General features: G+C 39.1%; 1 protein-coding gene across 2 annotated transcripts in view; it reads left to right on the top strand.

The window, feature by feature from the left end:
- LOC139756918 (uncharacterized) overlaps positions 1–14844 on the top strand; it is a 93750-nt gene that overhangs the window by 57695 nt on the left and 21211 nt on the right. For both annotated transcript variants that reach the window (XM_071676857.1, XM_071676848.1), the window contains 2 exons: positions 1905–2073; positions 2243–2452. In XM_071676857.1, the coding sequence (XP_071532958.1) occupies positions 1905–2073; positions 2243–2452 (379 nt within the window). The remainder of the gene's footprint in view (positions 1–1904; positions 2074–2242; positions 2453–14844) is intronic.

The following is a 14844-nucleotide window of genomic DNA, read 5'->3' as shown; positions in this document are numbered from 1 at the left end:
TACCCATCTTTGCATAATGGACACTGACATTTCCTTTCACAAAGTTTTCACTGTACATGAAGCAAATACCCCATATATTCATAGCCCTTTCAGGTCACTGGCAAACCTAATATACGCTTTCTGCAGACTTACGAATTTCACAAGCGTTTCACTGTTTTTCAAAGTATCTCTTGCACAAATTCTTCAAAGCAAATACCTGGTCCTTAGCAGTATGGCTATAACCTTATGGCTAAAACCATACTTCTCCATGCGAATCAGATAGATATTCAGTGCATGTATTTATTCAACATCTGTTTCTCCATTGTCAGTTTCATGATCTTCCAGTTGCCATGCATTGATTATGAAAGTCCATGTGAGAATACAGTCCAGTTAAACGTTTTAGCACAGAACTTACAAATATGTTGCAGCAATAGATTTCTTTTGATGGAAAACTGGTGTGTCATATCTCCTATTTTTTTCTCTTGTAACATGGAGACACATCTCTTCTCATATGACCTGACTTTTCAATAGCTTATCTACATCTGACCATGTGCATGGTTTCTTCCTAGCTCTTGGTTTTTATCAGGCAGATTTTATGGATTTTTGTACTTCATCATTTTGTCCATAAATGTACAATCTGTTTTTGTCACACATAACACTTGACAATACTTAACTAGTTCAACTCATTCTTTGTCACTAGTTTTTCTGGCAGAGTGCGATGTGCTAGACCTGCTTTTTGGAAAAATTGTAAGAGCAATAGATAGAAGTAGTATGTAAGAACATTAGTTAGAAGTAGTAAGAAGGAACTTTGGGTAGAAGTAGTAGGTTGGAACATTAAGGAAGAGAAATATGTGGAAGCACTTGGTAGGAACATTTGTAAGGAGCCTCTGAAAACAGTGCTAGAGTTGTCTCTTAAGTGTGAGACAAAAGGCTGAGAAGTGGCACTGGGGTTCGCCAGTTATGGAGACTCCCTTGTGTGAGTTTGAGGAATGGGCATTAGGGATAAGATAGATAGATAGACAAATGGTATCTTTATCATTTGTAGGTCCTGGCACACATATGTCTTGCCTTCAGCTGTCCATGTAAAATAGCTTTTGGAATCATTAAGCTGTTTGTTCTCGCTTTTTGTCTTGCTCAATATTGTTGGGCCTTTTGTGTGGAAGTGGTTCAGTGCTAGGTATATGATAAATCTTGAAAACAGCAGGATTGGAAATTTTGTTTTGTTATATTGCAGATTTGTCAAAGATGCTAGTGAAGGATATTTGTTATATTAGTGACACTGAATGAAAAATAGGTCTTACATGTGAACAGAAATCTTTCATTAAGACAGCATGGTATGCCCTGATATTTGTGTTCAATGTTATTTCTTGTCCCATCCATAGGCTTCAAGCGAATTAAACAAAACAGGCTTTGATGATATGTTCAGTCTCAGCGTTCCTCAAGTTACTTTTAGACAGGACTGCTAAGCTTTTGGAATTTGTGTACAGCATTCAGCATTTTCATTGATCTAAATGGTTAGACTAGTACTTGTTTTGGAGGGAGCTAGGTAAAAGATGATCACCTTGATTGTAGTTAGACGGGTGATAAATTCTTGACCTCATTTTCAGGAAGTGCTGTTTTATTCCAATCTTGATCTTGACGGACTGATATTTAGCTTTCCTCACATATGTAGGAATTTACCAAGCCGATACAGTTTTGTGATATGGGAGTGTATTGCACATTGTCATATATCACATCATGCTTGATATGTCAATATAGTCTGACACTATGTTATGAATTATTTTATATATTTTTTTTAGTCTAGATGTCATTGATCATAATGGTTTTATGTTGGTTGATCCTGTTTCATTAAGAAAGTGCTTATATATAAGATAATTTTGTTTTAGAAAGGCTGTATCAATAGATTTTATTTCTTCGCCTTTCAGTAAACGAAGGAAGAGCGAAAAGGGTGGTAAAGGTCTTCGTCACTTCTCCATGAAGGTGTGTGAGAAGGTTAAAGCAAAGGGTACAACATCATATAATGAAGTCGCAGACGAATTGGTTTCTGAGTTCACTGATCCCACTCGGTGTGCATCGCCGTCTGATGGTGCCAATGTGAGTCGTTGTACGGATTAGATGTAAGGGAGTCAGCCTGCTCTGTCAGTTCTGGATGATATTTTAACTGCAGTGATTTAAGGTAAAATATTCTTCATAGTTTTTTTCCTCAAAATTACTTTTATATGTAGAATTATTACCATTATTCAGTAATTAAATGTTTTTACAGTATGACCAGAAGAACATTCGGAGACGAGTTTATGATGCACTTAATGTTCTTATGGCCATGAACATCATCAGTAAAGAGAAAAAAGAAATACGGTGGTTAGGTCTCCCCACGAATTCAGCCCAGGAGTGTCGTAAATTGGAGCAGGAAAGACATAAACGGGTAGAACGCATAAAACTCAAGACACAACAGCTGCAAGATCTCATATTGCAAGTAAGATTATATTTTCTTCTTTTGTACTTGGAGCAGGTATGCATGTCTTCCTCTAGGAAGTTGAGCTACCCTGTTTATTTAATTGTTTTTGTCATTAGGAATAATTCAAGTTTGCAGATTTATTTCTCAAAAAAAGAAAGAAAATATATGCTTTTGAAACCATGTCTAAATGGGAAGAGATCATAAGATTATACATAGTTCCGTATGATTTGAACATTAATGGCAGAAAGTCCTTATTAGAAAAAGTGGAAAAGTCACAGTAACAATTTGTGATGGATGATGAAATGGAAGTGTACTAGTGGTTTCTGGAGGTGATAAAATCATTATAAACTCCTGTGATATCTATTTATGCTCATGCACACACACACTCATACATGCTTGTTCACCATTTCTCTTGTTATCGAGGTACTTCAAGGAACAGATGAATAAATTACTTCACTCACATCCACTCATTAGCTTTCGTGGGAAATCTAGAGTTAGGAAGAATGAGTTAAGTGTTGTCAGATGTTATGTGTGACAAGGAGAGATTGTTTGTTTGTGGACAGAATGCCATCAGTCCAGGTGCAGGTGAGGCAGAAAGACAGCTACAAGATGCAGAGGAGTATAACTTCACAATTGTTGAAGTGCTAGGTCACTGTACATTGTCACTAACTCTCTAGATACCCAAGTGGGTAGTACTAACAGTATGCTGCTTTGGTCGTGGGCTGCTTATTAACTACTACCCATTGCTGCCCTAAACACCTCTTATTGCTCACCTGCTTCATCTCTTCACTCGTCTCGTTTTAAAGGTTACTTTCTTTTAGCCTCCTTTTCTCACCCATAAAATTTTGTATTTTCCTAGACTACAAATCTGCACCCTCACCTCCTAGTAGTGATCAGATCCCACTAGATGCCCCTTTCAGCACATCCACGTTCAAGAGTCTTTCATCATTCTTCTTCACCCACATATATATATGTACATACTTTTTGAACCTGGTATCCCTTTTTCAGCAAAGTTTGCAAGCTTTCCACTATTGCTTTTCACATTACTAGATAATTCATGGCCCTCTGATTGTACCCTCAACTGCCATATCCTTTTTCACTTTCATATTACCCATCACTATTACCCGAACTCTTGCATCAGAACTGCAGACACTCCCTCTCAGCTCCTCCCAAAAGAACCATCTCTTCCACAGCCTTTTGTGGCCTCGAACATAGATACTAATAATCACTCACCCCTGTAAACCACTTAAGTTTTACCCAAACCAGTCTTTCAAATATCCCAGAACTCCTTTAATTAAAGTGCTACCTCTTTCTTATCTGTCACCCTCACACACCCCTGATTTTGCTAGCAGCCATCCCTCTACCATTCTTCTCCCTTATGTATATAATTTCACTTAGAACATCTAGGTTCCTTTCCTTACATGCACTACCCTTCCTATCTTGGTTGCATCCACCCACACACACACACACAGACATCCCACTCTGAACCTTCAAGGAAGATGAGCACTTCTCCCTTGGCTCTTGTATATGTTCCATTTTTAAGAAATTGAAATACGAGGGGGAGGGTTTTTGACCTCTCCTAGTTACGTATGACATGTAGTTCATATGTGGGAAGTATTCTTTTTCCCTACCTCAATATATGTATTACTGCATATGTATTATTTTTAGGTGTTGATGGGTTCCACATGCAAAGGGTACTCAGTAAGTGAAGTCACTTTTGCAAAACTATATCATTTCGAAGATGGTCTTGTTTGAGAACTTATTAGTCAAGAGGAGACCAAATATTCCTGCTACTGGGAGTAGTGCAGCCTTGGGCTGCAGGAATGTATGGGAAGAGATCTCGGGTAACATCAGGACTATTTCATTGAAATTGGTCCTTGGGTAATTTTTATTTTTTTAACTTTTTTAGCAAGGTAGTGTTAGGAATAGATGAAGGAAAGGAATCATTTACTTTAAATATGAAAAATTAATCATGTTATTGATGCAGGCATAACTTTATGGATGAACAAATAACTTTATTCTGACCAAGAATATCAATACTGATACCATTTAAACTCTTTTATCCTAAAAGTGATTAATGAGAATGTCCGTCTTGGATCCTGCCCAATGAAATTTGTGTTTTTTGTTTGATGTTCTGTGGCTGATGGAAATTCTTGCTTTTCTTTTCACCATCTTTAATGGTAGGCTGTTAATGATATATGTGGTTGGTTGATGAGGCAGACCTTAACTGGGATTTTAGATAGAGGGAGATGGGAAGCTTTGAATCATCTTATGCCAATAGAGGCAGAAGGAAGTAAATTCAGTGTTGATTTTGTACCTTTTCCATCCTGTACGTATCTAGACATTTTTATTTTATTTTTTTCTCAGTATTAGGTTGAGAAATTTCTTCCAAGAATGAAATTATCTTTATTCCATTGAATCCTTTGGTGATATAGATTCCAGTACTGTTTATTTATTATTTATTTATTTTGCTTTGTCACTGTCCAGGAATTTGTCTCCAATTTAAACCAGAGGATATCTGTACAGGACACTGTTATCAGAAAGGGAAACAAACATCTAAGATCTAAGAGTTATCATATGAAGGGAACTTGAATTCACAGAGCACAATGATAAGATCATGCTATTGAACCAAAGAATGAATGGTATGACAATGATAACTTTCTTAAGGAAAAATGATTGGTATGATAATGAAAACTTTCACAAGGAGTGACAAGTGTTGAAATGTTTATCTCTGTGGATAGGGGAGAAAGAATACTTCCCACGCATTCCTCACGTGTCGTAGAAGGCGACTAAAGGGGATGGGAGTGGGTGGCTGGAAACCCTCCCCTCCTTGTATTTTAACTTTCTAAAAGGGGAAACAGAAGGAGTCACGCGAGGAGTTCTCGTCCTCCTCGAAGGCTCACATTGGGGTATGTATAAACATGTGTATGTGAGTGGGTTGGGCCATTCTTTCGTCTGTTTCCTTGCGCTACATCGCTAACACGGGAGACAGCGACAAAGCAAAATAAATAAATAGATAAATAAGAAGCAGATTACTGCTGCAATATATGGTCACCGTTTTAGCAAATGGAAGTAAACAAGTTAGGATTCAGAAACAACACAAGCAGAATCATGGGATTGGATCATATCATGTGAAGTAACAGGAACTTAAACCCTTCAGCATAGAAAGAAGAGAAGGATCTGTTATGATATATACTTGACTGATTGGAGGCATTAGAAATGACATTGTAGATGTAAATGCATCTCAGTAAGGAGAAAATAGAATTGTTAAGAGTGCAATGATATCTTGAGATATGCTATAGACATTTCAAACAAAATATTTCAGTCCAGTAAAAGCAGGAGAGATTCTTTACTTAACTACCAGGAGAAATAAGGAACATACTTGGAACACCTACAGAAACATTTAGAAGAAAGCTTGATGTATGGTTGAAATCATTTCCAGATGAATCTAGGATTGATGGTTACAGAATCTACATGATGGATGAGAGAAACATTATTATTCATCACGTAAGACATGCACTTTGTGTGGTTTGCTAGCCTTGTGATTTGACACAAAATTTTTTTTTACCGTACATATAAGTAGGAAGATACTCTTATTCATTGAGGAGTAATATGCTCTTATTTATTATTATTAATTATTTGTTTTATAATTGATTGCCATTTGTGAGCATAGTATATTCTGGAATTGATGAGATTGATTAAAGTTCACTGATGCAATACTATATACTGAATTCAGGAGGTACCTTCTTACTTGTTTAATTGTTGATAGTTATTTTGTTGGAAAGTACCAAACTGCAGTAGATTGTCAGATTTGATTGGTCGTGGTTGAAAACAGAGCATTGTATCAGGTATGAGTGTATATATACCAGTATGCCTAATCCCCTCATTGTGTAAGATACAATGTATACTGTTATTAGTAAGGAGAGCAGTTGGGGAATGCTGATAGGCAAAGAAGGAGGCTAACAGAGATTCCTTATGGAAGGTGCTATGAATATATGGCATGGGAAGAATTACTGAATATGATGTGGAGTTTTATATTGGGAAGGTAAAGGTGTGTAAGCAAGTAGAAAGAGAGGCAAGTGAATGGTTCTAGGTTAAGGTAGGCCTGCATTCAAGGATGTGTTTTGTCACCATGAGTGTTGAATCTTTATGGATTGGGTGAGAAGGAAGTTAAGTTTGTGGATAGAGAGAGGGGATGTCTATATCATTCTGGAGAATGGGGAGGGGGGGGGTAGCTAGCTTTCAGATGAGTCATTTGATGTTTGCAGAGGACATGGTTTTAGTGGCAGTCAAGTAAGAAACTGCAGAAGCTGATGTCTAAGTTAGGGAGAGTGTGTGGAAGGAAGTTAGGAGTAAATTTGATATAAGTAATGTGGTGGTGTTTTTGGGAGGGCAGGCTGATGTGATGGTTAGTCCAAATTGTAAGTACCTGGAGTAATTGGAGAGCTTAAGGTACTTAAAAGTGTACATGGCATAAGTTAAAACTGTGGGGGGGGTGATAAGGGGCAGTTTCTGGATGCTTTGTGGAGTATGTGGAAGTTAAGGTCACTGTATGTTAGGGAAAGAATGGTTATACTTGATTGTAAGCTGTCTTGCAGTATTGTTTGGAATCAAGTCTTGAGCTCATCATTCTTGTAGTATGGAAGATGGTGAATGCATTGGGAATTGCATGCAATGGTGTGTGGAGGGCTGATTGTGTAGGAATTGACATTGTAAGAGAGGCATGCAGAGTATGATTGAGAGCTGAAGACATGAAGAAATGATTTGGACATTTGGAGTGAATGTGAGTAGAGATAAGACTAAGGATATAGATGTCAGAGATGGGGAAAGCAAGGAGATAGAAGGACGGAGTGAAAGAGGCTTATAAGTTATTGGGAAATGAACATGGAGTGTGATTGAGTGGCATGCACGGGATTGAGAGAATTTGTGAAGTTACACTGGGGACTACGTGCTTTCACTGAGCTGAAGGAAGGCATATGAAGTGGTCGGTGGACACTGGAACTGTCTGTGGGGCTTGGCTGTTGATAGGGAGCTCGTTTTTTGGTGCAATATACACAATCTTGAGAGTGGATGTGATGAAATGAGTCCATTCTTAATGTGTTCCTAATGCAGTAAATGGCAGACATGCTTAATGCAATATGGTATTCTTTAAACACTGAATATTAGTTTATGTCCATGTCATAAGGCATATTGACCTTAACTCTACTATGATATATACAGGTGACCTGTACTTATTGAATTACAAACCCATTGTAGGTGAAGATTTTGTTTTTAACATGAGAGTCTGATTTCTGTATTTGACTATGAGCTTGGTAGGAATATGCTTTTCAATTCTGTCAGTAATGGTAGCTGGGACAGCCATTGACTGCATTGAAGCTGCTAAAGGTATGCAGTTAGGGGGACAGGTGCCAGGGTAACTTGCAGTCGTTCTTTCTTCATTCAATTGGCATTGCATCGTGCTCCCGGTAGCCATATTGATCGGCTTCCAGATTTGACTTCACCACCACCAGATGCATATGCTTATTGCAGTCTTACAGTTTGGTCAGTATTGGGGGAAAGAGTATTTAAATTTTCATTAGTATTAGAATGCAGGGGAATTATTTTCATTCACTGTCAGGAGCATGAAACTTTTTCTTAGTTTTTTATCATTTCCTGTTCTGATTGTCTTCTTGTTTATGAAAAGGGCCTCCTATCAGATTATCGTCATTTGTGTGGAGAAATTTTTCTTAACATCTGAGAGCAGAAACCTTTCCATGACAATTTCAGACTTGACTTGCTGCAGTGTCTTGAGTTTATTCTTCACAGTGTGGTTAGGTTTGAGTCAGGTGTAAAAGGATTAGAATGTATAGGCGCTCATTCTTCCAAGTCTCGGTCAGCATTTTTCAATAATAGATTCTCAGCAGTAATGATTTACTGAAGCAGAACTACCTGAAAGGTGACTTCACTGTCAGCAATTATCAGCTAAATGTTATAATCCAACATGTTATGAGTAGCATCTGTTGAATTGGTAGCTGATTTGATGAGAGAAATCATAATGAGCCCATTTATTACATATGACAGAAAGTGCTGGAAACCCATCCATAGGATAACCCTTTCTCTCCTACTATAAATAATTGGATTATACATAGTTATTTTAGTTTTTGTTAGTTCCTTTTCTTTTCATATTTTAGGCCAGGCTTAAGCATTCACCTTTTTCAGCCTTACTAAAAATGTAGGATTCCTTGAAGAAGGAATGTTTGAAGCTGACTTGGTATTGTAGCTTCCCCAGTGATGCTAAGCACAGCTGCCACACAGGTGGGCCATACTTGTGCATAGAGTGCCATGTATTTATTTACCTTTCTACCTGTCCAGGTTGTATTGACCTGCAAATAATGTTACAGGCAACAGAGTGTCACTGTCAGTAGAATGTAATTATACATACTGATGTGATTATATGGATATGAGAATTCTGTACTGGTTATGTATCCTTGCTGCTTTTTCTTGGGAAGCTTTTTGTATATTGGTGGCATTTGGTACTTTGCATTTCCACTATGAAGATCTGATGCATCATGATGCATGATGTACTTTGAAAATATTTTTTTCCCCAGGTTCTGAACCAGAATGTTGAATTCATGGTATATATGCAAGACATAGGTTGTGCCCCTTTAACTGATTCTCCACTGCGCTGAGCCCAGTTCACTGTGGGCCCCATGCAGCATGTTGGGCACTGCAAGAGTGAGGACATTGTCCAATCACCATGTATACACGAGAGATCTGCCAAGGTGGTTGGCATGCTTCATCTTCTTTCTGCAGGGTTGGTGTTATGAACAGTCATGTTCACCAGATTGCTGGTCAGTTTCACTCTATCCCTCTTCCCCTCTTTTCACACTGGTTTGTAAAGATGATTCATGTGTGTTGTTAAAGCATTTGAAGTTTAAGTGGTATCTGTTACATGCAAATTGTTGTACCATTGAACATAATGGAATATGTGGATGAGTGTCAATCATGTAAAGTTACTATGGTTTTATGTTTATAGGGGAGGAGCAAGATATGAAATAAGTTGATAGTGGGATAGAAGTAAACCATGTTGGAATAGAAAGGAGGCTAATTTTGATGTACACTGATAATGGTCTTTTGTTAGACGAATGAGATTATTTAGTCAGAATGCCAGTTAGGTTTGATGGTATGCACAGAAAGATATTTTTAAAGAAATTGTTGAAAGTTTTTATTTTTTAATGAGATGGCAGATTTAAGGCAATATCAGTTTTAATGGAGGAAAATCACCTTTGAAGTAAGCATTTTAAGAGGGTAGAATTTGTTAGAAAGATAAACTATTTGATTGTTGGAAGGAAAAGAAATGTTTTGATATATGTCAAGAATACGAATGAATTGTTTGCAAGCAGAAAGCATACAGATTGAAGTTAGAGCATTCACAAATGTTCTTTGTTTGTGAAGACTTTTTCCTTTTAAGTATTTAGATATATTTTTTCTCATGGATAAGTACTCTACCAATTTCCAAAGTCAACATATGAAATGGTTATCTCATAATTTAAATCCCACATGAAGGAGGCACCTTAAATCTGTGGCAGCCTGCAATGGATGCTGTGTTGAATACAATATAGTTGCTATTTGGGAAAGTACAGTGGTTTATCAAGAGGACTTCAACAACTCCTATATTACATAACCACATCCAGTTTTCCATGTCGTCAATTAGACTAGTTGATGCTGGGCTCTTACTCATTTTAGGAGGGGGAAAAACATTTTAAATGAGAAAATCTTTAGTACTTAGATAACAGCTTAACAGGTGGAGGAAAAGTATGTGAGGAGACACCATGTTTGTTCATATTGAATCTAGATGCATGGACTGACAAAACAATGCAAATGCTACTGTTTGCATTCATAGATTAACAAATTTTCGTGTAAGTACAATACCTTTACAACCTGTTCTGTGTGTTACATGAATACATTGATGATTATTATCATGTGAGAAAAGAAAGCATGTTATTGATGACTTAATCTACTTTCGTATTGTTTATTTATTTATTTTGCTTTGTCGCTGTCTCCCGCGTTAGCGAGGTAGCGCAAGGAAACAGAAGAAAGAATGGCCCAACCCACCCACATACACATTTATATACATATATGTCCACACACGCAAATATACATACCTGTACATCTCAACGTATACATAAATATACACACACAGACATATACATATATACACATGTACATAATTCATACTGTCTGCTTTTATTCGTTCCCATCACCACCCTGCCACACATGAAATAAAAACCTCCTCCCCCCTCATGTGTGCAAGGTAGTGCTAGGAAAAGACAACAAAGGCCACATTCATTCACACTCAGTCTCTAGCTATCATGTAATAATGCACCGAAACCACAGCTCCCATTCCATATCCAGGCCCCACAGAACTTTCCATGGTTTACCCCAGACGCTTCACATGCCCTGGATCAATCCATTGACAGCACGTTGATCCCGGTATACCACATCGTTCCAATTCACTCTATTCCTTGCACACCTTTCACCCTCCTGCATGTTCAGGACCTGATCACTCAAAATCTTTTTCACTCCATCTTTCCATCTCCAATTTAGTCTCCCACTTCTCCTCGTTCCCTCCACCTCTGACACATATATTCTCTTTGTCAATCTTTCCTCATTCATTCTCTCCATGTGACCAAACCATTTCAAAGCACCCTCTTCTGCTATCTCAACCACACACTTTTTATTACCACACATCTCTCTTGCTCTATTATTACTTACTTGATCAAACCACCTCACACCACATATTGTCCTCAGACATCTCATTTCCAGCACATCCACCCTCCTCCGCACAACTCTATCTATAGCCCACGCCTCACAACCATATAACATTTTTGGAACCACTATTCCTTCAAACATACCCATTTTTGCTTTCCGAGATAATGTTCTCGACTTCCACACATTCTTCAAGGCCCCCAGAATTTTCGCCCCCTCCTCCACCCTATGATTCATTTCAGCTTCCTTGGTTCCATCCACTGCCAAATCCACTCCCAGATATCTAAAACACTTCACTTCCTCCAGTTTTTCTCCATTCAAACTTACCTCCCAATTGACTTGTCCCTCAACCCTACTGTACCTAATAACCTTGCTCTTATTCACCTTTACTCTCAACTTTCTTCTTTCACACACTTTACCAAACTCTGTCACCAGCTTCTGCAGTTTCTCACATGAATCAACCAGCAGTGCTGTATCATCAGCGAACAACTGACTCACTTCCCAGGTTCTCTCATTCACAATAGACTGCATACTTGCCCTTCTTTCCAAAACTCTTGCATTCACCTCCCTAACAACCCCATCCATAAACAAATGAAACAACCATGGAGACATCACACACCCCTGCCACAAACCTACATTCACTGAGAACCAATCACTTTCCTCTCTTCCTATACGTACACATGCCTTACATCCTCGATAAAATCTTTTCACCGCTTCTAATATCTTGCCTCCCATACCATATATTCTTAATACCTTCCACAGAGCATCTCTATCAACTCTATCATATGCCTTCTCCAGATCCATAAATGCTACATACAAATCCATTTGCTTTTCTAAGTATTTCTCACATTCTTGAAAGGAAACACATGATTCACACATCCTATACCACTTCTGAAACCACACTGCTCTTCCCCACTCTGATGATCTGTATATCCCTTCACCCTCTCAATCAATACCCTCCCATATAATTTACCAGGAATACTCAACAAACTTATACCTCTAATTTGAGCACTCTCTCTTATCCGCTTTGCCTTTGTACAATGGCACTATGCAAGCATTCTGCCAATCCTCAGGCACCTCACCATGAATCATTTTTTATTTTATTTTATTATACTTTGTCGCTGTCTCCCGCGTTTGCGAGGTAGCACAAGGAAACAGACGAAAGAAATGGCCCCCCCCCCATACACATGTATATACATACGTCCACACACGCAAATATACATACCTACACAGCTTTCCATGGTTTACCCCAGACGCTTCACATGCCTTGATTCAATCCACTGACAGCACGTCAACCCCGGTATACCACATCGCTCCAATTCACTCTATTCCTTGCCCTCCTTTCACCCTCCTGCATGTTCAGGCCCCGATCACACAAAATCTTTTTCACTCCATCTTTCCACCTCCAATTTGGTCTCCCTCTTCTCCTTGTTCCCTCCACCTCCGACACATATATCCTCTTGGTCAATCTTTCCTCACTCATCCTCTCCATGTGCCCAAACCACTTCAAAACACCCTCCTCTGCTCTCTCAACCACGCTCTTTTTATTTCCACACATCTCTCTTACCCTTACGTTACTCACTCGATCAAACCACCTTACACCACACATTGTCCTCAAACATCTCATTTCCAGCACATCCATCCTCCTGCGCACAACTCTATCCATAGCCCACGCCTCGCAACCATACAACATTGTTGGAACCACTATTCCTTCAAACATACCCATTTTTGCTTTCCGAGATAATGTTCTCGACTTCCACACATTCTTCAAGGCCCCCAGAATTTTCGCCCCCTCCCCCACCCTATGATCCACTTCCGCTTCCATGGTTCCATCCGCTGCCAGATCCACTCCCAGATATCTAAAACACCTCACTTCCTCCAGTTTTTCTCCATTCAAACTCACCTCCCAATTGACTTGACCCTCAACCCTACTGTACCTAATAACCTTGCTCTTATTCACATTTACTCTTAACTTTCTTCTTCCACACACTTAACTTTCTTCTTCCACACACTTTACCAAACTCAGTCACCAGCTTCTGCAGTTTCTCACATGAATCAGCCACCAGCGCTGTATCATCAGTGAACAACAACTGACTCACTTCCCAAGCTCTCTCATCCCCAACAGACTTCATACTTGCCCCTCTTTCCAAAACTCTTGCATTTACCTCCCTAACAACCCCATCCATAAACAAATTAAACAACCATGGAGACATCACACACTCCTGCCGCAAACCTACATTCACTGAGAACCAATCACTTTCCTCTCTTCCTACACGTACACATGCCTTACATCCTCGATAAAAACTTTTCACTGCTTCTAACAACTTTCCTCCCACACCATATATTCTTAATACCTTCCACAGAGCATCTCTATCAACTCTATCATATGCCTTCTCCAGATCCATAAATGCTACATACAAATCCATTTGCTTTTCTAAGTATTTCTCACATACATTCTTCAAAGCAAACACCTGATCCACACATCCTCTACCACTTCTGAAACCACACTGCTCTTCCCCAATCTGATGCTCTGTACATGCCTTCACCCTCTCAATCAATACCCTCCCATATAATTTACCAGGAATACTCAACAAACTTATACCTCTGTAATTTGAGCACTCACTCTTATCCCCTTTGCCTTTGTACAATGGCACTATGCACGCATTCCGCCAATCCTCAGGCACCTCACCATGAGTCATACATACATTAAATAACCTTACCAACCAGTCAACAATACAGTTACCCCCTTTTTTAATAAATTCCACTGCAATACCATCCAAACCTGCTGCCTTGCCGGCTTTCATCTTCCGCAAAGCTTTCACTACCTCTTTATTCTCCCTAAAATTTAATGATACTCTCTCACCCCAACTCTCATTTGCCCTTTTTTTTCACCTCTTGCACCTTTCTCTTGACCTCCTGTCTCTTTCTTTTATACATCTCCCACTCAATTGCATTTTTTCCCTGCAAAAATCGTCCAAATGCCTCTCTCTTCTCTTTCACTAATACTCTTACTTCTTCATCCCACCACTCACTACCCTTTCTAATCAACCCACCTCCCACTCTTCTCATGCCACAAGCATCTTTTGCGCAATCCATCACTGGTTCCCTAAATACATCCCATTCCTCCCCCACTCCCCTTACTTCCATTGTTCTCACCTTTTTCCATTCTGTACTCAGTCTCTCCTGGTACTTCCTCACACAGGTCTCCTTCTCAAGCTCACTTACTCTCACCACCCTCTTCACCCCAACATTCACTCTTCTTTTCTGAAAACCCATACAAATCTTCACCTTAGCCTCCACAAGATAATGATCAGACATCCCTCCAGTTGCACCTCTCAGCACATTAACATCCAAAAGTCTCTCTTTCGCACGCCTGTCAATTAACACGTAATCCAATAACGCTCTCTGGCCATCTCTCCTACTTACATAAGTATACTTATGTATATCTCGCTTTTTAAACCAGGTATTCCCAATCATCAGTCCTTTTTCAGCACATAAATCTACAAGCTCTTCACCATTTCCATTTACAACACTGAACACCCCATGTATACCAATTATTCCCTTAACTGCCACATTACTCACCTTTGCATTCCAATCACCCATCACTATAACCTGGTCTCGTGCATCAAAACCACTAACACACTCATTCAGCTGCTCCCAAA

The sequence above is a fragment of the Panulirus ornatus genome, chromosome 2 (genome assembly GCF_036320965.1).
Source record: "Panulirus ornatus isolate Po-2019 chromosome 2, ASM3632096v1, whole genome shotgun sequence".
In the NCBI taxonomy this organism is placed as follows: domain Eukaryota; kingdom Metazoa; phylum Arthropoda; class Malacostraca; order Decapoda; family Palinuridae; genus Panulirus; species Panulirus ornatus.
The sequence above is the reverse complement of the archived record's forward strand: the minus strand, read 5'-3'. Positions and strand labels throughout refer to the sequence as shown.